Genomic DNA, 20,927 nt, shown 5'->3' with positions numbered 1-20,927 from the left:
GCTCGGTAGTTGTGGTGTGTGGGCTCTAGAGCGCAGCCTCAGTAGTTGTGGCGCATGGGCTTAGTTGCTCCGTGGCATGTGAGATCTTCCCGGACCAGGGATTGTACCTGTGTCCCCTGCATTGGCAGGCGGATTCTTAACCACTGCGCCACCAGGGAAGTCCCTAAAGTGACATATTATTGGCGTTAACTATACTTTAAAAAAATTGTGTAGTTACTACATGCCAGTCACTGTGCTAATAAGTACCGTTGTTGGTGTTTTTTGGTTTTGTTTTGAGAGAGAATTCACATATCATAAAATTCACCATTTAAAGTGTATTGAATTCCGTGTTTTTTCGTATATTCATAAAATTGTGTAATCAACTTCCAGAAACTTTTCATTAGCTGAAAAAGAAACCCCATACCTGTGAGCAGTCACTCTCCATTCCCCCCTTCCCCCTGCCTCTGTCTCTGTGGATTCACCTATTTTGGACATTCCACATAAATGGAATCCTACAACATGTGACCCTCTGTGGATAGCTTCTTTCATCTACCACTCATTTTCAAGGTTCATCCGTGTTGTAGCATGTATCAGTACTCTGTTCCTTTTTATGGCTGCATATGGTCCATCGTATGGATAGACCACATTTTGTGTGTTCATTCAGTCTGGCAGTTCCTCAGAACGTTGGACATAGAGTTACCACATGACCCAGCAGTTCACAGATGGCATGATCTGATAGGACTCCTGAGTGTGCACCCACAAGGAATGAAAATATATTCATACCCAGAACTGGTACAAGAATGTTCATAAGAGCATCGTTCATAATAGCCAAAAAGGTGGAAACAACCCAAATGTCCACTTATCCTTTTTTTTTTTTTTTTTTTTTTGCGGTACACGGGCCTGTCACTGTCGTGGCCTCTCTGTTGCGGAGCACAGGCTCCGGACGTGCAGGCTCAGCGGCCATGGCTCATGGGCCCAGCTGCTCCACGGCATGTGGGATCTTCCCAGACCGGGGCACGAACCCGTGTCCCCTGCATCGGCAGGCAGACTCTCAACCACTGCGCCACCAGGGAAAGCTCCCCACTTATCTTTTTGAGGTGAAAGTTCTTGATCTATTCTGCATCCAAGTTCCTCATCAGCTATAATCTGCACATATCTTTTTCTCATTCTGTGGGCTATCTTTTCACTTTCTTGATGGTGTTCTAAGAGTTTTATAGTTTTAGCTTTTACATTTTTGTCTTGGTTCAATTTTGAGTTAATTTTTGCATATGGTGTGAGGGGTCCAGCTTTCACATGTGAATATCAATTGACGGAGCACCCTTTGTTTAAAGGACTGTTTTTTCACCTTTGAACGCTCTTGGCACTCTTGTCAAAATCAGTTGACCATAGGCATGTGCGCTTATTTCTGTACTCTCAGTTCTATTCCATTGATATTTCATTGTCCATCTGTATGCTGGTACCACTCTGTGTTGATTACTGTTGCTTTACAGTAATTTTGAAATCAGGAAGTGTGGCCTCTTCATCCTTGTTCTTGCTTTTCAAGATTGGTTTGGCTATTCTGTGTCTCTTGTATTTCCATATGAATTTTAGGTTCGGCTGTCAATCTCTGCAAAAAAGCCAGCTTGCGTTTTGATAGGGATTGACCTCTTAATCAATGTGGGGTGTATTGCCATCTTAAAAATACTAAATGGGGGCCTCCCTGGTGGCGCAAGTGGTTGAGAGTCCGCCTGCCGATGCAGGGGATACGGGTTCGTGCCCCGGTCTGGGAGGATCCCATATGCCGCGGAGCGGCTGGGCCCGTGAGCCATGGCCGCTGAGCCTGCGCGTCCGGAGCCTGCGCGTCCGGAGCCTGTGCTCCGCGACGGGGGAGGCCACAACAGTGAGAGGCCCGCATACCGCAGAAGGAAAAAAAAAAAAAAAAAAATACTAAATGGGCTTCCCTGGTGGCACAGTGGTTGAGAGTCCGCCTGCCGATGCAGGGGACGCGGGTTCGTGCCCCGGTCCGGGAAGATCCCACATGCCGCGGAGCGGCTGGGCCTGTGGGCCATGGCCTCTGGGCCTGCGCCTCCGGAGCCTGTGCTCCGCAGCGGGAGAGGCCGCGGCAGTGAGAGGCCCGTGTACCGCAAAAAAAAAAAAAAAAAAAATACTAAGCTTTCCAATCCATGAACAAGGGGTGCCTTTCTATATTTAGGTCTCCTTTAATTTGTTTCAGTGATGTTTTATAGTTTTCAGTGTATAACTCTTGCTCTTTAAACATATTCCTAAGTATTTTATTCTCTTTGATGCTATGGTAAATGAAATTGCTTTCTTAATTTCAGTTTTGAATTGTTTATTGCAAGGTTTTACAACTGATTTTTGATGATTGATCTTGTGTCCTGTGACACTGTTAAATTTGTTACTAGCCTTAAAAGGTTGTGTGTGTGTGTGTGTGTGTGTGAGAGAGATTCCTTAGGATTTTCTACATATCAGATCATACCATCTGTGAATAGAGTTATTTGTTTTATCCAGCCTGAACGCCTTTATTTCTTTTTCTTTCCTATTTTCCCCGGCTAGGACCTCTAGTGGTGTTGAAAAGAAGTGGGGAAAGCAGAGGTCCTTGTCTTTCTTCTGTTTTTAGAGGGAAAGCTTTTCGTCTTTCACCATTGAGTGGTTAGCTGTGAGTTTTCAGGATGGCCTTTATCGGTGTGCAGGAGTTTCCTTCTGTTCTGAGTTTGTTGAGTGCTTTTATCATGAGTAAGTGTAGGATTTTGCAAATACTTTTTCTGTGTCTATGGAGATGATCACGTGGGCTTTGTCCTTTGTTCTATGGTGGTATATCACAGTGAGTGATTTTCCCAAGTCCTGAGATAAATCCCAAGCATGGTGTATAATCCTTTTTGTATCTTGCTAGGTTTAATTTGCTAATATTTTGCTGAGGATTTTATGTCTGTATTCAGAAGGGATTTGGGTCTGTTGTACTTTTGAGCTGTTTTGTCTGATTTTGCTCTCAGGATAATACTGGCTTCACAGAGGGAGGCGGAAAGTGAAACAGAAGAGATTCTGTTTTTTGAAAGAGTTTATGAAGCGTTGGTATTAATTTTTGTTAATTGACGATTTTGTTAACATTTGGCAGACTTTTCCAGTAAAGCCGTCTGGTCCTGGCCCTTTGTGTATGGGGGCAAGTGTGTCTTTGTTTCTTCTTGAGTCAGTTTCCCTAATTTGTAGAAATTTCATCTAGGTTACTTAATTTGTTAGCATAAAATTGTTCGTAGTGTTCGTAACCTTTTTATTACTGTAAAGTCAGTAGTAATGTTCCCTTGTTCATTCCTGATTTTAGCAATTTGACTGTTCTCTCTTATTCTCTTAGTCTAGGAAAATGTTGTTAATTTTTTGATATTTTTCAAGGAACCTACATAGATTTCATTGATTTTCTTTATTGCTTTCTGTATTCTGTTTCTTTTTTTTTTTTTTTTTTTTTTGCGGTACGCGGGCTTCTCACTGCTGTGGCCTCTCCCGTTGCGGAGCACAGGCTCCAGACGCGCAGGCTCAGCGGCCATGGCTCACAGGCCCAGCCACTCCGCGGCATGTGGGATCCTCCCAGGCCGGGGCACGAACCCGCGTCCCCTGCATCGGCAGGCGGACTCGCAACCACTGCACCACCAGGGAAGCCCTCTGTTTCATTTTTTAATGCTCTTTCTTGTACCTCAGCAGTTCTTAAGTGTGGTTTGGGGTCCCTAAGCCTCCTTCAGTGGGTCCTTGAAGTTAATACAGTTTTCGTAATAATATTTAGATGTCATTTACCTTCTACACTCTGATTTTCTCACAAGTATAATTTGGAGTATTGCAGAGGTCCCAGACAGGCAGAAGCAGATAGAAGCAGAGATGAGAATCCAGTTGTCTTTTATTAAGCCAGACATTAAAGAGTTTACAGATAATCAGTGGTATTCTTTTCACTAAATTTTTTTTGTTTTGGGCAATAGTTATCTTTTAGTTAAAAAATATACCATTTATAAGTGACGTGCCTTGCTATTTTAAAATGAATTAAATCTTTTTACAATGCTCAGTTTAAATTTCTAATTCATATTAAAAGATATAATCCACATTAAAAAAAGCTCTTAGGAGTCTTCAGTAATTTCTAATAGTGTAAAGGAACCATTAATGGAAAGGTTTTAAAGCTACTGTTATGTATTGTTTTACTTTAGTCTTTAAAAAACCCGATGGTTTAGATCTTACCATTTGTAGTAAACAGAATAGAGATCTAAATAATTCATTCAGAATTTTAGACTTAGTAGCCTGGATTTAAAACTAAATTTTCCAGAATTTATGCCCTTCTAAAATTTTACTACTCTGCCTTTTTCATTATTGTGAATAGCTAATTATTTGAATTTTTTCTTTTTCTATGTCATTTCATGCTCTGATTTCTTATTTAAAACCAGTTAATGAGTCAGTCTTGGATTACAGCATGTTCTCAGGATTGTGTGGTGTGCTCAGGCTATAATGACTGTGCTGTTTCCTCAACAGGAAGGGGTCTCATGATGATGCTGAGGAGCAGGGTCGGAGATGAGAAGACCAACGTCAGGAAGTCTGCACTCCAGGTGTGAGTTTTTCTGGACATTCTTTTCATGTACTCTTTTTAAGCACTACCAACTTGAAGATGCAAGAGACTATTTTAAAAACCCTTCGGCCATATTCATTACTCACTTTTCCCTTAATGTTAGTTCACCTTGTTCCTGTTAAATGTAAATTACATAGATGAACTGAAGGATCATCTCTTCTTAAGTGTTCCTACTGGGTTGCTGGCTTTTTAGGAATCACAATTTTATATCCTTAATTTCATTTTTTTAGAATAAGGATTCTTAACCTGGGGACCGTGGATGGATTTTGATAGGGTTCATGAAACCCCTGAAATTGTTTCAGAATGCTTGTTTGTATAAAATGTATGTCAAGTTTTCTCCAGAAAGGTGTTAAATTTCATCAGATTCTAAAAGGTGGGATGTTACTGGGAAGAGGGATGGATCTATGATCTCAAAAATGAAAGAATCACAAACTTAAAAGGCAGTGTTTTGTCTGCAGTTTTGCTTTTTGTATTGACATTATGCCTAAGTCACCCCTTCATGTGACACATGACTTTCTAGGTCTTAGTGAGCATTTTGAAGCACTGTGACGTCTCGGGTATGAAAGAAGAGCTGTCTATCCTGCAGGACCGGTGTCGGGACGTTGCTGTGTCTGTCCGCAAGCAGGCCTTGCAGTCTCTTACCGAGCTTCTTATGGTGAGACGCAGCCATCGTGTGTCTGATGGATGGTATTTTACGTTACAAATAATTGAGCTTGATGGAGTACCTGTTAGAAACTCTCCTAAGTCCACTGTAGGATTCTACAGTGTAAGAGAAAGGAATCTGTCCATTACCTCTGGTAGATTGCATTTCATATTAAATATAATATGACTAATGCTAGAGAATGCTAATGGTTAGCATTCTGTTGACTTCAGGTTAAATCTCATATAGAATTGTGAATTTTAAAATTAATTTGGTTAGACGAGGCCTAGATTAATTTTTGTCCATTAAAACCTATATAGGTGATATTGCCAAAAGAGCAGATACACTAATCCTATATATAATTTACTTTTGCCAAATAATCAGTTTCTGAAGAATTTTAAAAGTGAGTTTTTTTCTTTATTTCATGATAGAAGGCATTAAGCAATGCATGTTTTTGACTTTCTCTGTTAGCATCTATTCTAATTACTCCTTAGGATAAAAATTTACTATTTGCTCTCGATCTTGAATTACAAAAAAGTGCTGCTTCACTACCAATAATGAGATAATCACTCTGTAAGTCTAAAATTCCAGTATGGGATTTCCCTGGTGGCGCAGTGGTTAAGAATCTGCCTGCCAGTGCAGGGTACACGGGTTCGATCCCTGGTCCAGGAAGATCCCACATGCCACGGAGCAGCTAGGCCCATGTGTCACAACCACTGGACCTGTGCTCTAGAGCCCCTGCTCCACGACAAGAGAAGTCACAGCAATGAGAAGCTTGTGTGCAGCAGCGAAGACCCAATGCAGCCAAAAATAAATAAATAAATAAATTTAAAATTTCAGTATGCACTGATTTACAGTTACTGGAGCTTGAATTTGGTTTTCACATATATTTGGAATGTTGATTTTTTTTTCCACTGTATGTTTTATTTGTAATTATGTGAGCAACTACTTGTAACATATCCTAAAACATCGATCACAGCTTCCCCGATTTGTGTTCAGACCTGTGATAGAGTAGGCGTCTTTATGACTTCCTGACTTTCAACTCCTCAGGCACAGCCTCAGTGTGTCCAGGTACAGAAGGCCTGGCTGGGGGGGGTTGTCCCGGCCGTGATGGACGGTGAGAGCACCGTGCAGGACAAGGCCCTGGAGTGTCTGGACCAGCTCCTGCTGCAGAACATCAGGCATCATGGTCAGTTCCACGGCGGGGACAACACCCAGGTGCTCGCCTGGAAGCTGCTGACGCTGCTGAGCACAGAGAGCCAGGAACTGGGGTACGTTCGTGTGCAACTGGTTGTCCTTATGGAAGGGCTTTTGTTATAAATTCCTGTGTCGATCTCGGAAAATCAGCTTTCCAAATTGCTTAATATACGAAGACTCAATCTTGATCTTTTTCCCTTGACCTAGTTCAAATCTCTTAGCATTTTTGTGGTGACAGTTTTTGTGAAGCCTTCCTTTGCTTTCCTCTGAGTGTTTTCCAGCTTCGAATTGTTGTCTTAATATGTAGTAGAAAGCATTAATGGATTTGCTATATTAACATTAACTTTCCACAATACTAGTTATTATGATAGATGACTTCCTGGGTATGACAAGTTAGACTTTTTCTGACATCTTATTGGGTTGGTTGACTTAATCACACTGCAGCATTTTTTCCATTTGATGACACGTGCTGGGTGTTCACTGTGCAGTGAGCAATGCAGTGAAGGGTTAGCACCTGCACTGATCAGTTTTAATCTCTACTGCAGTAATCTTGCAGCTGGTTTGTGTTCGTGCTCCCTTGACTGTCTTTTCCTTTCCTTTTTTCCTAAATGTATCATACAAGAAACACCTCCCTGCTTGTTTACATGTACTAATGGAGGAATTATCATCCAATGGAAAGAATAATAGATTTAGTATCATAATAGATACTAATAATTGTTAACCATGCTCCAATATAAAATAAAAATTTAAAAAAGTAGATACTGATAGATAATAATAGATTTAGTATACCGTCTGTGGCCCTGGCAAATCACCCCATCTCTCTGGGCCTTAGTTTTCTCATTTGTAAGAAGAGTTGGTTACACTACACGATCTCTTAAGGTCCCTTTTGTTGTTAAAAATCTGACTGAAAATGCATTCACTCATTAAATATTTTATCAGTACCAACTATATGCTTTGCTGAAATTCCTGGAAGGGAGAGGAATTTTGGCAGCAGTAGAATCAGCTGCTTTTTTGCTTTTCTCAGGGGTATCTTACTGTGCACACCCAGTGTATACTAGCTCATGAGAAACTGTTGAGAGGTTTATTTCATTTCTTTTTCTTAACTTTTATGTTAAAATATAACGTATAGAAAAACGTACAAACTGTAAGATCAATAAATAGCAAAAAAAATATAGCCATGTAACCACCACCCAGGTCCAGAAATAGAACATTGCTCGGCCTGAGAAAACTCTTCCTTCCAATCGCTCTCCTTCCCTCCTCAAAGGGAGCGACCACTGTGATTTTAACACCATGTGTGAGTTTTCTCTCCTCTTCATCTTCATGTAAGTGGAATTATGTGGTATGTATTCTTTGTGTGTCCGACTGCTTTTACTCAAAGGAATACAAGGTTTATTCAAGTTATTGTGTGCAGCTATAGCTCATTCACTTTCATTGCTGTGTGTGTGTGTGTGTGTGTGTGTGTGATATTTGTGAAGAAGCTACAGTTTATTTATCCAGTCAACTGTTAATAGATGATGGGTCGTTTCCAGTTTTTTATTACGAGGTATAATGCTGTTGCGAATATTCCCATGCGTATCTTTGGCACACATTTCTCTTGGGTGTGCACCTAAGAGCAGTGCTGTTGAGTATGCTTTTATTCATCTTTCATGGTTACTGCCAGACAACTTTCCAGAGTGGTGGGACCAAGTTACATTTCCTTGCAGCACTTAATGAGAGTTCCAGTTGCTCCATATTTTGGCCTGCATTTCATGTTGTCAGTCTTCCTTTTTAGCCATTTTAGTCCATTTTGGACCAATACTGGTATTCTCTTGGTGGCTTTAATTTGCACTGCTATGTTGACTAATGTAGTTGAGCCTCTTTTCATAGGTGGATTAGCATTTAGATATTCACATTGTGAATTACCTGCCCAGGTCTGGGGCCTTTTTTTTTTTTTTTTTTTTTGATTAGACTGTCACTCTTTTGCTTGTTTACCCGGAAGTGTTCATTATATATTTATGTACAGGCATCGTTGTAGGTATTACAGATAGCTCTCCCATCCCATGGTTTGCCTCTTTACTCTCTTAATGTGTTTTGAGGCGTTCAGTTTGTCAGTGGTTTTCTTTATGGTTAATGTCTTTCTAAAGAAATCTTTCCCTACCTCAGGACCATATACATGTTTTCCCATAGAATCTCCTAGAAGTTTGATTTTCTCCTTCCCCTTTATAGTTAGGTCTTCAACGTACCTGCAGTTAAGATGTGTCATAGCCCCCTTCGCAGGCCCTCTGCTTTCATTTTAAGTTGGGGGAAACACCTGTGCATATTTGCAGTCAGAAAGCCAGTATGTAGAAAATACCGAGGATGATTGAAAGGGGTAAAGTTTCTGAAAAAGAACAACATTTGAAAGGATACACTTTATAAAGTAGGAGGAGAGAGCTCCAGAAATAAAAGGAAACAAAGAGAACAGGGAGAGAGAAACACAAAAGAGGACATAATATGAGCACTAGAGCTTTTAGCCTTTTTCTTCTCCATAAAGTGATGCTCAGTGTTTGCCCAGTACAGCATGTTCACAGCAGCGTGATCCACAACAGCTAAAAGGTGGGAACAATCCAGGTGTCCATGCACTGGTGAAGAGATAAATAAGATGTGGTCTATACACACAATGAAATATTAGTCAGCCTTAAGAAGTCACAAAATTCTGACAGATGATATAACATGGATGAACCTTGAAAACATGCTAAGTGAAATAAGCCAGACGTGAAAAGACAAATATTGGATGGTTCCTCTTATGTGAGGTCCCTAGAATAGTTAGACTCTGGGAGGCAGAAAGGGGCAGTGGGGAGGAACTGCTTAAGGGGTACGGAGTCTCAGTGTGGGGTGAGAAAAAGCTCTGGAGGTGGGTGGTTGCACAACAGTACGAGTGGGCTTAATGCCACTGATCTCTGTACTTTAAAATGGTTAAAAAGGTAAGTTTTGTTATGTACATTACCACAATTTAGAAAACAATGTATTTGCCGAAGTTAGGAAGGAGAGGGTAGAATTAGGGGCAGCAGTGCTCAAAGTGTGGTGGGTTCAGGAGCTTAGACTCTCTTGTCCTCTTCAAAACACCCATACATAGAGAGAGCTGGGAGTTCAGTTTTATTTGGGGCTTACTGAGGACTGTAGTCCAGGAGACAGCCTCTCCGTAACTGAGGAACTGCTCTGAAGAGGTGGGGGGCGGGGGTCAGTATATATGTGATTTTGGTGAGGGGCGTACGTGCAGTCAAGCACACATCTTGGTAGAAGGTGGCTGCTGGTCACGAGGAGCAGATGTCTCTGTTAATGAATTCTAGTGCTTTTCTAGGTATGAGAAGATGCAAGAAATTGGGCTCACAAAATCTTCCTGAAAATACCTACCAATCTGAAGGCCTGTTCTGCCAGTTTTCCCAGAGCACAGAGGGCCTCCTTCCTGGTCTTGGCCCAGAACTCCTCTCAGGAGGTGTGGAAGGTCAAGGGACTGCAGTGGCCAGTGACCTCATCCTTATAGAGGCAGATGGAAAGCGGCAGTTTTTAGTTGGCAGCCTTTATCGTAATATTAAGATGTCATGCGCCATTGCCACTTTTACTCTTTGACAGTACTAGAGTTTCCAGAAGCCATGTGATGATATTGAAATAAATTGAATGGAGAATCAGATGTAAGAATGCACGTCTTTTGTTTAAGCCAGGCCATAAGGAGATTTACAAAAGTATAAAGCAATGTTACTGTTCTTACCAAGTTTTTTTTTGTTTTGAGAAAGATACCAGGTTTTGGGGGGGAAGGAATTGCATTATTTATGTTAACATGTAATTGGCTTATTGTTATTTCTGACAAATTAATAGATAAGTATTTTAAAGTTTCTGTTTTAAATTCTAGTATGGCACATATTGATAGGTATAACCCGCATGAACAAGAAAGGTCTTCGAGGTGGTCAGTAATTCTTAAGAGTTCAAAAGGGCCCTGAGCAGAGAAAGTGTGAGAGCCACTGAACAAGGGAATCAACTTTTAAAAAGGATTGAGAACAGTAGGGCTAGGGGAATAGAGTTCTATAAATAAACTCTTGTGATAAGTTCTTTAATAAACAGAAAGTAACTAGGATTCCAGGATCTGCTCAGGGCAGGAGACTTCACAGAACAGGTGAGCTTCGAGCTTGGACCTTGGCGGTTAACAAGGGGCGGGAGCTGCTCTTGTGGAGGACTCAGCCAGTGCAGGGTCACGGGCGCGTGCGTGGTGTGTGCTGCAGGGGCCCCAGGAGTTCATAGCACGGGAGGTGTCACGGATAGGCTGTGTCTGTGACCAGAGTCTGAGGGCACAGGCCACCGGTGAATGACTTGAGCTCAAGGTGTGGCGACCCGGGTCCAGGGGAAGCAGCTGGCTGCAGAGGACCTGTCCAGCGGTGGGGGCACCGGCTCTGAGGGCTGAGGACGCCCTGCACCCTCCACTCTGGTTGCCCACAGTCCAGTGGAAAGGGAGTCACGGCAGCCAGCAGGGAGCACGTGGAGCAGTATGGGTTTTTACCTTTTCTTCTTGTTTTTAGCTTCCTTTTGATGATGGTGTGACCTCAATCATCCCTAGAGGTGGCAAGAGTTGAGAGTAACCAGGCAGGCCTAATGGTGAGGATCTCCAGGCAGGAAATAGCAACGCAAAGGCTTAGAGGCCTGCCGCTCCAGGAATCCTAACTGAAAGGGCTTCTGGGTGGGGTTGCTGTTGAACAAGGCCCGGAAAGCAGAGGTGGGGCAGGGCGGGGGGCGGAGGGAGGACCGGGGATGGAGTCCCATTTTCAGTGTGTGCTTGTGAGGACCCTGGTGATGGAGGACATCCCCCAGAGTTAGGCTGTAGGCTAGAGAAGATGACTAAGAACAGACCTCTTCAGAATCAGCAGTTGGTGTGGTTAGAAGAAAAGGAATTAGTGAAAAGGTCAAACAAGTCTACTGGAGTATAAGGGAGAGCATGGTCAGTTCTGTCCAGCAGGGGGCACTGAGATGGGCACTGAGGGGGGGTGCTTTGGTTTGATATTAGGATAGAGGTTGGCAGTGCTTTTCAGGAAACCAGGTGGTGTTTGCTGAACCGCATTCTGAGTGGTGCGGCATCCCCTGCTTGTGATGGGCAGTGCGGCTAATGGAGGGTCCATTTGGGAGGTTTTGGGGACAGCTCAGCCCATGTGGAGGGTGTGTGTGGTCAGAGAGGAGCCAGATTTGAGATCTCAAACCTGGAAGTTCAGAGGATGTTTTGTCATTCTGTTGGCTTCCTGCAGTAAACTTCGGTTAATATTCTGTGTGATGCTTGTACATAAACTTTTAAATATTTGTTGATTTCATGTATCTTGCTTTTGGATAGCAGTCAGATATAAATTATGTTAGTCATTTGCAGTAAAACTCTAGATAGATTTTTAACCAAAAACTAATTTATTAATAAAACCATTCATTTATATGCATATGCTTGTTGTGTGTAAATGGGTTTATTTTCTTATAGTTGCATTCTTTGTGCTTTGAGAATTCTTTTTTTCATTTAATGAGAAAGTCTTGCTAATCTGAGTGTGTGTGTGTGCCTAGCAGTAGAAGAAATTAATTGGGGGAAGGAATGTATTTTTCTCTCCACTTAAATATATAATACTGCATTTGTCTCAGGAGTCATATGATGTCATTCAGTGCTATAGGAAAAAGTAAAATAAATGGTTTAAAAATAACAGTGACATCACACAAACACTTTAATACATCAGAAGCATTTTTTATTTTAGAAAAGTTTGATATATGTATTTCTGAGTGGTATTGGCCGGTCATAGCAACGTCGAGCTCGTTTAATATCACCATACTTAAATGCTAGGATGTCATTTCTCTCCAATCCTTCCATTGGAAAAAGGACAATGTCTACATTTTTTGTCACTAAAACCCTGTAGACTCTGGATGTACCTGTTATTGGTAACTTACCCCATATGTTTGCCTAGAAATTTTAGAGGGTCTCAAGTGAATTATGAAATTTTATTATTTTCTTTAAAAATAAATACTTTATGGGCAGGGGAGGGGTAAATATACCTTATTCCGTGTAATAATAATTAGAAAGATACCTAGTTTGCTATCAGATGAGCCACTAGCCAGGAACCTCTGTTTGCATGTTTTATGTGCCAGAATCCTGGAGCAGAAGTTGATACCCTTCACCGAGGGGCAGGTCTGAACAGTTTTGTGTATTTACAGTTGCAATTCTGCTTTCTCATCTTTTTTCCAGCCGCTATTTAGATAAGGCTTTTCACGTCTGGTCCAAGAAAGATAAGTTCTCCTCCACTTTTGTAAACAATGTGCTCTCCCACACTGGCAAGGAGCACTCTGCCCCGGCCTGGATGCTGCTCTCCAAGGTTGCTGGCTCGTCACCCACGCTGGACTACACCCAAATCATAAAGGCCTGGGAGAAAATAAGCAGGTTCGCATGCTTGTGATTTAGCTGCCACCAGACACGAGAGAGTCTTGGAAACAAAGCTCATGTCTTAAGGAAGTAGGCTCTTTCATAGCTGTTAATATACACAGATCTTTTCTTTAAATTCTGGCGTAAAAACAAACATGAAAAAAAGAATCACTTTTAGGCTTTCATTGTCCCAAGTACATTAAGTGCCTTAATGCTCCCCAACTCGACTCCTAAACCATGCCACCCTACTTCCTCCAATACTGATAATCCAGAAGAAAAGTATTTTGTTGGCAGCAACTTTTACTTTGGTTCTATACTGATATTTCTTCTGCCCTTTCCACAGGCAGCAGGACCCCAATGCAGACACCTTAGGGCACATCCTCTGTGTTATCCGGCATATTGCAAAGCATCTTCCTCAGAGCACCCGGAACAAGGTGACAGGTGAGTGTCTACCGGAGAATCGTGAAAAGGCTTTGCCTTTCACTTTATATATATTTTTAAGAGTTAAACTTCAAGGGAATTGACTCTCTTTTTTAGATGTTATCAAAAGTAAGCTGCATGGATTCTGGTGGTCACCAAAGTTGATCAGCTCAGCTGTTGATACTTTGCAAGGACTCTGTAGGGCATCTGCAGAGACGCCAGCGGAGGAGCAGGTACGCTACAGACTCTCCTGGGTGTGTCTGTCTTTTGTCTGTACGTGGACATAACGCTCTGCCTTGAAGCTGGGGGCATGTTCTCCGCAGAGAACCTGGAAGGGTGGGTGGTCCCCAGCGGTTAGTTCTCCAAGGAAGCACCTACGTGACAAGCAGTTGACATTCCCCAAGAAGATCTTGGCTGCTGAAGACACACAGCTCCTTTAGGAGGTCACCTCCTTGGTTCTGGGTACCAGTGTCTTCTAGGAAGCACACCTGCCAGACACCTGTTTCCAAGATCGAATCTGCAAGGTTGTCTTTTAATCATCGTAACCTCGGTGCTCACAATAGCCTGTTAGACCCTCCTCCCTCACTCCAAGGATGTGTAAGCGGTTTCCTCCTAGTCACAGCTTCCCTCCAGACCAGAAGATTTCTGATTAGTCATCATCCTGTCACCCTAGTATCTCTTGTCCCCAGAGTTCCCAGAGCCTCCTGCTGACATTCCCTGTGGATTCATCATCACAGCTCCAAACCAGCGTTCTGTGTGACACAGAGGGTTACTTTGACTCCCCAAAAGCTATCCATTTAAGTATCTCTAATGATAAATTATCTTACTACCATGTATTCAGTTTTTATCATGAAATATACTCCTAGACAGTGCTAGTCATAATGAAAAATTTGAGGACTGGGGGTTATTAATAATGATTTTAGAAGTCAAAAATTAAATAATTGCTGAAATATATTTAAATCTCCCAGAATAAAAACATTATTGTTTCATGTGCCACCTTCCTAAGCTTCATTTTCTTGTATAAGTTCTTTTTAAAAAGTCCTTTCCTGATAAGTTAACCATTGTAGTAAGACAATATACTGTAACTTTTTTGCTTAAGACTTAAAACAGGTTGAAATTTAGTTAATTAAAAATGCCCAGCTCTTTCTGTGTCTGGTGTTTTCCTGGCATAAACCTTTTGGCACTTCTTGGTGAAGGGGATACTTGCTTTATTTGATTTTCTGTTTATCTCTGATCCAAGAAAGTGTATGAAAAACTTTTAAATAAGGAACCATTACCTAAGTAGGGAGCATATTTGAATAGCAGAAAACAGGTAAAAACAAAACAAAAAGCTGATGATGAGGAACAAATGCTGTAGGAAAGAATGGAGGTTCTGTGGCAGAATGTGAGGGCGCCGTCCCCCAAGTGTCTGCGGCACGTCGCTTGTTAGTGCGGAGCCAGGCCTGCACCACAGGCCCCGCTTCCCGGGCCAGTGTGGCTCCCCAGCACTGGCTAGAGGGGGTCTGCACTGGGGGGAGCCAGGGCCGTAACGACTAACTGTTTGCCCACCACCAGCCACAATCATTAGAACAGTAAGTTGTGTCATTGTTAGTCTGGGGGGAAGGCTGAGTTCTCATCAAACGTAGAAACTGAGACCCAGAAGGGAGAGGAACTCACTGCTGCATTAGGAGAAGGGCAGGGTGTTAGCTTTGCCAAGACCACCTCCCTTGGTGGTGGGCAGTGGACTAAGGCCCTGAGACTTCCCGGAATCTCAGGATACTTTCCATCCAAGTGACCAGAAACGTACTTGTGCTTCTTTTCTCTGTAAATGAATGTCCTGTATTTTACGGAGAAAAACAAGTTACCCAAAGAAGAGACCGTCAAGATGTAGCTCAACGGCAGCACGCGTGAGAGGCTCGGTCTTCGGGCATCGTTGCTCTCTGCAAGCTTGGTGTGGGCTGATAGCATTGTGAGGCTGTCGTTGAAGAAGTGGGTGCAGGTGTGGGCTGTGGGAGTGGAGATCGTGTCTGGAACAGGTGCTCGTCCTGCGGCCTGTACGCTCAAGTCTAAGGCCACGTGCTGCCATTCTGTCTCAGTCACAGCCGTTCAGAGAACATGGATGAGACCAGAGGGCTGTATCCAAGGAGAGCGGTCAGCAGGGTGACCGAGCAGGCTGGCCGGGAGCGCTGAGGGCCTGGTATGTTTAGCTGGAGAGGAAGTGTGGGGAGGCCGGCTGCCTGGCTAAATACACATGAATGAAGGACCCAAAGGACAGAGACCTGGATTTATTTGGCGTCACAGAGCACTGATTTCGACCAGTGGGTGGAAATTGCAAGGAGACAGATTTTGCCCAACTGAAGAAAAACTGTACTGAGGTCTGCCTAGAGTGGACAGACTTGCCTCTGGACACGTCTCTCTGGTCAGTGGGAGTCACACTGGAAGCGTGACAGGAGCCCCTGCATGGAGAGAGCCCAGGGCTGGCTGGCTGGCAGCTCGCCCAGACTCTGAGGTCTTCCTCTCACTAGCAGCCGGGCGCCGGGCCTAAAGGACTCAGCCAGGCTGGGACAGAGCACGTGCATTTCAGAAGCTCCAGGTTGTGCAGTCTGGTAACACCTTAAGTGCAGTCATTTTTGTAAGACGTTAATAAAGACAATAGCTTTGACACATTTTAGGCCGAGTCAGACTACAGATGTCTGGATTGTGATGATGGTTTGCCAGCAATTTGGCAAACTTAGAGTACCGTCTTGTGGTATTGCTGCTGGGCACTCCCTGGGGTGTGGTTCACACTGCCCCTTCCTAAGGCACCTGCCGCATAGTGTGGGAGACCTACACGTTAACCTGTAATCCCAATGTCTTAGAATAATTCCTGAAACAGAAGCGAGTGTCTGGTAACGTGGCGGTCCTGGGGTGGAGCAACTCAGCTCAGCCTGGGTGTGTAGGGACGGCCTCCTGGGGAAAGTGCCTTCCAGGTTATAGGGTGTGACCGAGCTCCTCACTTGGCCCATAAGCGTGGTGAGATGTGTGGGCCGGAGGTGGGACCCCCTTGAGGTCACTTTAACTAATAAGAGACTCTGAAAACTTCTCTCTAATGAATACATTTCAGGAGGGTAAAAACTTCTTTTTTATTCTATGTGTTTTTAAAATATACTCTTTATTACAGTAGTAAATTCACCATCTACATATGCCAGAAGAATTGCAATGTTTTTCTCTATTGGAGGAGCACTGCTATTACAGATCTCTTATAAATTAGGGCAGTAGATCTTCCTAAATAGATGTCTTTCCCTCTTATAGGGCAAATGTAACAACAGAAAGAAAGATAATACATAAATATATATGTTTGTAGTAAATATAGCATATTACAAAGAGCATAAGTGTTCTTCGTGAATTCCACTTAGCCAGTTCGCATTGCCAGATTGCTAAAAGAGCAAAGATGCAAAAGCATGATGGCTGGGGTTTCCATGGCTTGCGGTTTATGCATTTGAAGGCCGTAGAGTTTCTTGTGAGCAAGTTGTGTGTCGCGGGCATTCTGATGGATGCGTGGTGCCCTTCAGAGATGGCCTTTGCCTTGCCGCAGGGATTACTGGTGCAGGCGTGCGGGGACGTGCTCTCCGCCTGTGTGCGCTGCCTCTCCGACATAGTTCTGAAGGAGGACGGGACCGGGAGGATGAACGAAGACCTGGCGGTGAGTAGCTGCTGCTCTTAGTGTCCTCCTCTCCTCCTCGTGTCGGCTGGGCCTGTAGATGGCTGTGTGAGGTGCGTTTTCAATACTCTTAGCAAGAAAAGGATTTTCCTAGCCTGGGGCTTACTCTTTTTTTAGAAGAATTTTTTATCGGTGACCTATTCATTTTTCTCTCCCATACTTATCATCTGGGGGAAAATGATGGTAAATCCTTCTACCAGTTGGGTCCTGTGAGATTCCTGATCTGACAGGGAAAACACAGTGTGTGTTGTGAGCTCAGAAGTAATAAGGTGAGAAAAGAGTAAAGTGAGCATCCTCTTTGTTCTTTTGGCTTGTTGGTTTGATGTTTTTTTAAAAAATGTGTCTGGCAAGCTGTTTGAATATCAGACTATAGAACAGCTCCCAGGTCATGTCTAAAACAAATGAGATATTTGAAAGCTGGAGAAGCTGCTGCCCTGGGAGCAGTGAGATTGTGTGGCATGCACCCTGCTTTAGAAATTGTGCCATGAAGAGGTGCCTTTGAGCCAGTGAACGCAGGGCCCGTTTTCTGGTTCAAGTAGCTGACTGTCAACAGAACGTGGTGATTCTGATTCCAGCATCTGACACTCCCATAAGGGCAAACATGAGCTGCTTTTCGATGCCCTTCAGACTAGGCCATCATTTTGCCAAAACTGGTCACTTCCCTTGTCTGTTTGAAACTTAGTAGAGCACTTCCTTCTGTGTCCAATTCCTGCTTCGCCCCCTCGCACCTGGACCTGGGGACTGATGGCCGTGTTCAGATTTGTTGGAGGAGAAGACCCTTTGTGCCAAGGCAGTAATACGGGCCCAGTTCAGTAATAAAAATATCCTGATCCACGAGAACCCAGATGTTTTGGGTCAGAGGTCACGATGTTTACAGTGGTCCCGACCCGGGATTTCTCTGGAGGGTCTTGCTCCGCTAATTTGTCTGGGATTCCCTACCCAATCTAAGAAAAACGCTTATTATGACCAGTGAGTTTTCCCCGCTAAGATTTTTTTTTTCTGTTAAATATGTCACCACAATTTACCTTTTGGTCAAAATATAGAGAGAAGTTTGCCTTATATATATTGTTTACTTCACTCTTTAAATATAATTCAAATGTGCCGCTAATCCACTGAGATACAGTGTGTTCAGTTCTTTTTAAACACATACATCCTTACTATTAGCTTTTTTACTCTTAAAAAGCCTTTATTCAACATTTTACTGTTTATTTAGCATCACCCTTGTATTTTTACGATTAAAAAAATAAGTATCAACTGTTCAGCTGAAGGTCCTTAATAAAGACACAGTAGTGGTGGCTTGAGGAAGCAAGTTCTCACAAGTTTGGGAAGGGGTCTTACTAGTAAGCTAAGCAGGAGAACAGTTTGGAAGTGAGTTTAAAGCGTGCAACAGGCTATATGCCCTGTCACCCCGCACGTCCCCTCTGAGGAGGAAGAACAGTGTCCCAGGATGCCAAGGTGTCCATCAGAGCTGATGCAAACAGGAAGGGACTAGGTCAACATAAATGTGTAGGAATAGTGCGGTCAACCTTGATGACATTCAGAGGTTTTAACAGATTTTGGTAGTCATTAAACATATTTATCGTATATATTGACATGAAAGGATGCCTGATACTGAAATTTAGAATCACGAACTTCAACCTAGTGTGATTGGCAAGTGTGTGAGAAAAGCAAACATGAAGCCCTGTGACTATAAAAATACTTTGAAAAGAGAGTCATACAGAAAAACAAGGATGGTGTCTGTGGACGGCGGGATTGTAAGTCAGCTGTTCCGTGTCCCCACTTACCCGGAAGCACCGAGGTCCACTCTGCTGTCATAGCACCCCTTTGACTTGCAGGAGTATCTAGATATAGATGATAAACCTATACAGTCACCCTAGTTGAAGCAGTGACTGGATTTTTACAATGGCTGTGTGTTGTTGTGGGGAAAAAACCCAGCCATTTAATTTGGGGGACAGAAAAAGTACTCCACTGACATGGTCTTAACCTAGCTAGAGTTCGTTTTTCTTTTGCCTTATTCTTACTGCAAAACCAATTCTCTTTGCAGGTGAAGTACATTTTCACCTTAGGAGACGTAGCCCAGCTCTGTCCAGCCAGAGTGGACAAGAGAGCCTTCCTGCTGATGCAGTCCATCCTGGCTGCTTCTGCCAGCGCGGAGCATTGTAAGGCCCTTGGCGTGCCTTCTGCACCTGCTGCCTCGGCGCTGGGTTTGCCCTGTAGCAGTGCAGCAAGACCTCTTCTCCCTTCCTTTCCCTCCTGTAGTGACCACGTCGGACCCAGGCGGCAGTGAGGCCACATCCTCCCAGCCCATCTCCCAGTTCCAGGGCTCTGTCATGCCCTCTGTGATCAGAGCACATGCCGTCATCACCTTGGGTGAGTAAGGAGACACGGGGCAGCCTCTCCACGTGTGCTTTGTGATTTATAAGCTTGTAAGCTCGGGAGGTAACTGTAGGAGCACCCAGCTCTGCAGGACACTCCCTGTTTAATTTATTACCATCAAACCTGTGATTTTTTTTATACTCATAATGTAGCACCATGAAGTCTGTTCTTCAAGAGCTGTATGCCAGGCACTGCACTGAGTTCTGGGAATGAAGACATAAGTTTGCAGTTCACATCATAAAGAGATGGTTTATCTTAGAGGAAAGCATAGGCAGAACACTCTGTGACATAAATCACAGTAAGATTCTTTTTTTTTTTTCCTGCGGTACGCGGTCCTCTCACCATTGTGGCCTCTCCCGTTGTGGAGCACAGGCTCCGGATGTGCAGGCTCAGCGACCATGGCTCACGGGCCCAGCCGCTCCGTGGCATGTGGGATCCTCCTGGACCGTGGCACGAACCCATGTCCCCTGCATCGGCAGGCGGACTCCCAACCACTGCGCCACCAGGGAAGCCCAGTAAGATTCTTTTTGACCCACCTTCTAGAGAAATGGAAATGAAAACAAAAATAAACAAATGGGACCTAATGAAACTTAAAAGCTTTTGCACAGCAAAGAAAACCATAAACAAGACAAAAAGATAACCCTCAGAATGGGAGAAAATATTTGCAAATGAAGCAACTGACAAAGGATTAATCTCCAAACTTTACAAGCAGCTCATGCAGCTCAATATCAAGAAAACAACCCAATCCAAAAATGGGCAGAAGACCTAAATAGACATTTCTCCAAAGAAGATATACAGACTGCCAACAAACACATGAAAGGATGCTCAACATCTTTACTCATTAGAGAAATGCAATCAAAACTACAATGAGGTATCATCTCACACCAGTCAGAATGGCCATCATCAAAAAATCTACAAACAGTAAATGCTGGAGAGGGTGTGGAGAAAAGGCAGTCCTCTTGCACTGTTGGTGGGAATGTAAATTGATGCAGCCACTATGGAGAACAGTATGGAGGTTCCTTAAAAATCTAAAAATAGAACTACCATACAACCCAGCAATCCCACTACTGGGAATATACCCTGAGAAAACCATAATTCAAAAAGACACACGTGGGCTTCCCTGGTGGCGCAGTGGTTGAGAGTCCGCCTGCTGATGCAGGGGACACGGGTTCGTGCCCCGGTCTGGGAAGATCCCACATGCTGCGGAGCGGCGAGGCCCGTGAGCCGTGGCCGCTGAGCCTGCGCGTACAGGAAAAAAAAAAAGACACATGCACCCCAATGTTCATTGCAGCTCTATTTACAATAGCTAGGACATGGAAGCAACTTAAGTGTCCGTGGACAGATGAATGGATAAAGAAGATGTGGCACATATATACAATGGAATATTACTCAGCCATAAAAAGAAGCAAAACTGAGTTATTTGTACTGAGGTGGATGGACCTAGAGTCCGTCATACAGAGTGAAGTAAGTCAGAAAGAGAAAAAATAGTGTATGCTAACACATATATATGGAATCTTTAAAAAAAAAAAAAAAGGTTCTGAAGAACCTAGGAGCAGGACAGGGATAAAGACCCAGGCATAGAGAATGGACTTGAGGACATGGGGAGGGGGAAGGGTAAGCTGGGACGAAGTGAGAGAGTGGCATGGACATATAT

General features: G+C 43.5%; 1 protein-coding gene across 1 annotated transcript in view; it reads left to right on the top strand.

Annotated features, from left to right (window-relative positions):
* NCAPD3 (non-SMC condensin II complex subunit D3) overlaps window positions 1-20,927 on the top strand; it is a 60,619-nt gene that overhangs the window by 21,497 nt on the left and 18,195 nt on the right. Inside the window, exons 14-22 of the mRNA XM_060104422.1 lie at window positions 4,480-4,553; window positions 5,094-5,228; window positions 6,264-6,484; window positions 12,625-12,816; window positions 13,142-13,239; window positions 13,336-13,451; window positions 16,772-16,879; window positions 18,942-19,056; window positions 19,157-19,267. Of these exons, the coding sequence (XP_059960405.1) occupies window positions 4,480-4,553; window positions 5,094-5,228; window positions 6,264-6,484; window positions 12,625-12,816; window positions 13,142-13,239; window positions 13,336-13,451; window positions 16,772-16,879; window positions 18,942-19,056; window positions 19,157-19,267 (1,170 nt within the window). The remainder of the gene's footprint in view (window positions 1-4,479; window positions 4,554-5,093; window positions 5,229-6,263; window positions 6,485-12,624; window positions 12,817-13,141; window positions 13,240-13,335; window positions 13,452-16,771; window positions 16,880-18,941; window positions 19,057-19,156; window positions 19,268-20,927) is intronic.

This window comes from Mesoplodon densirostris, chromosome 7, assembly GCF_025265405.1.
Source record: "Mesoplodon densirostris isolate mMesDen1 chromosome 7, mMesDen1 primary haplotype, whole genome shotgun sequence".
Classification (NCBI taxonomy): Eukaryota; Metazoa; Chordata; class Mammalia; order Artiodactyla; family Ziphiidae; genus Mesoplodon; species Mesoplodon densirostris.
This window is presented reverse-complemented; position numbering and strand designations above follow the sequence as displayed.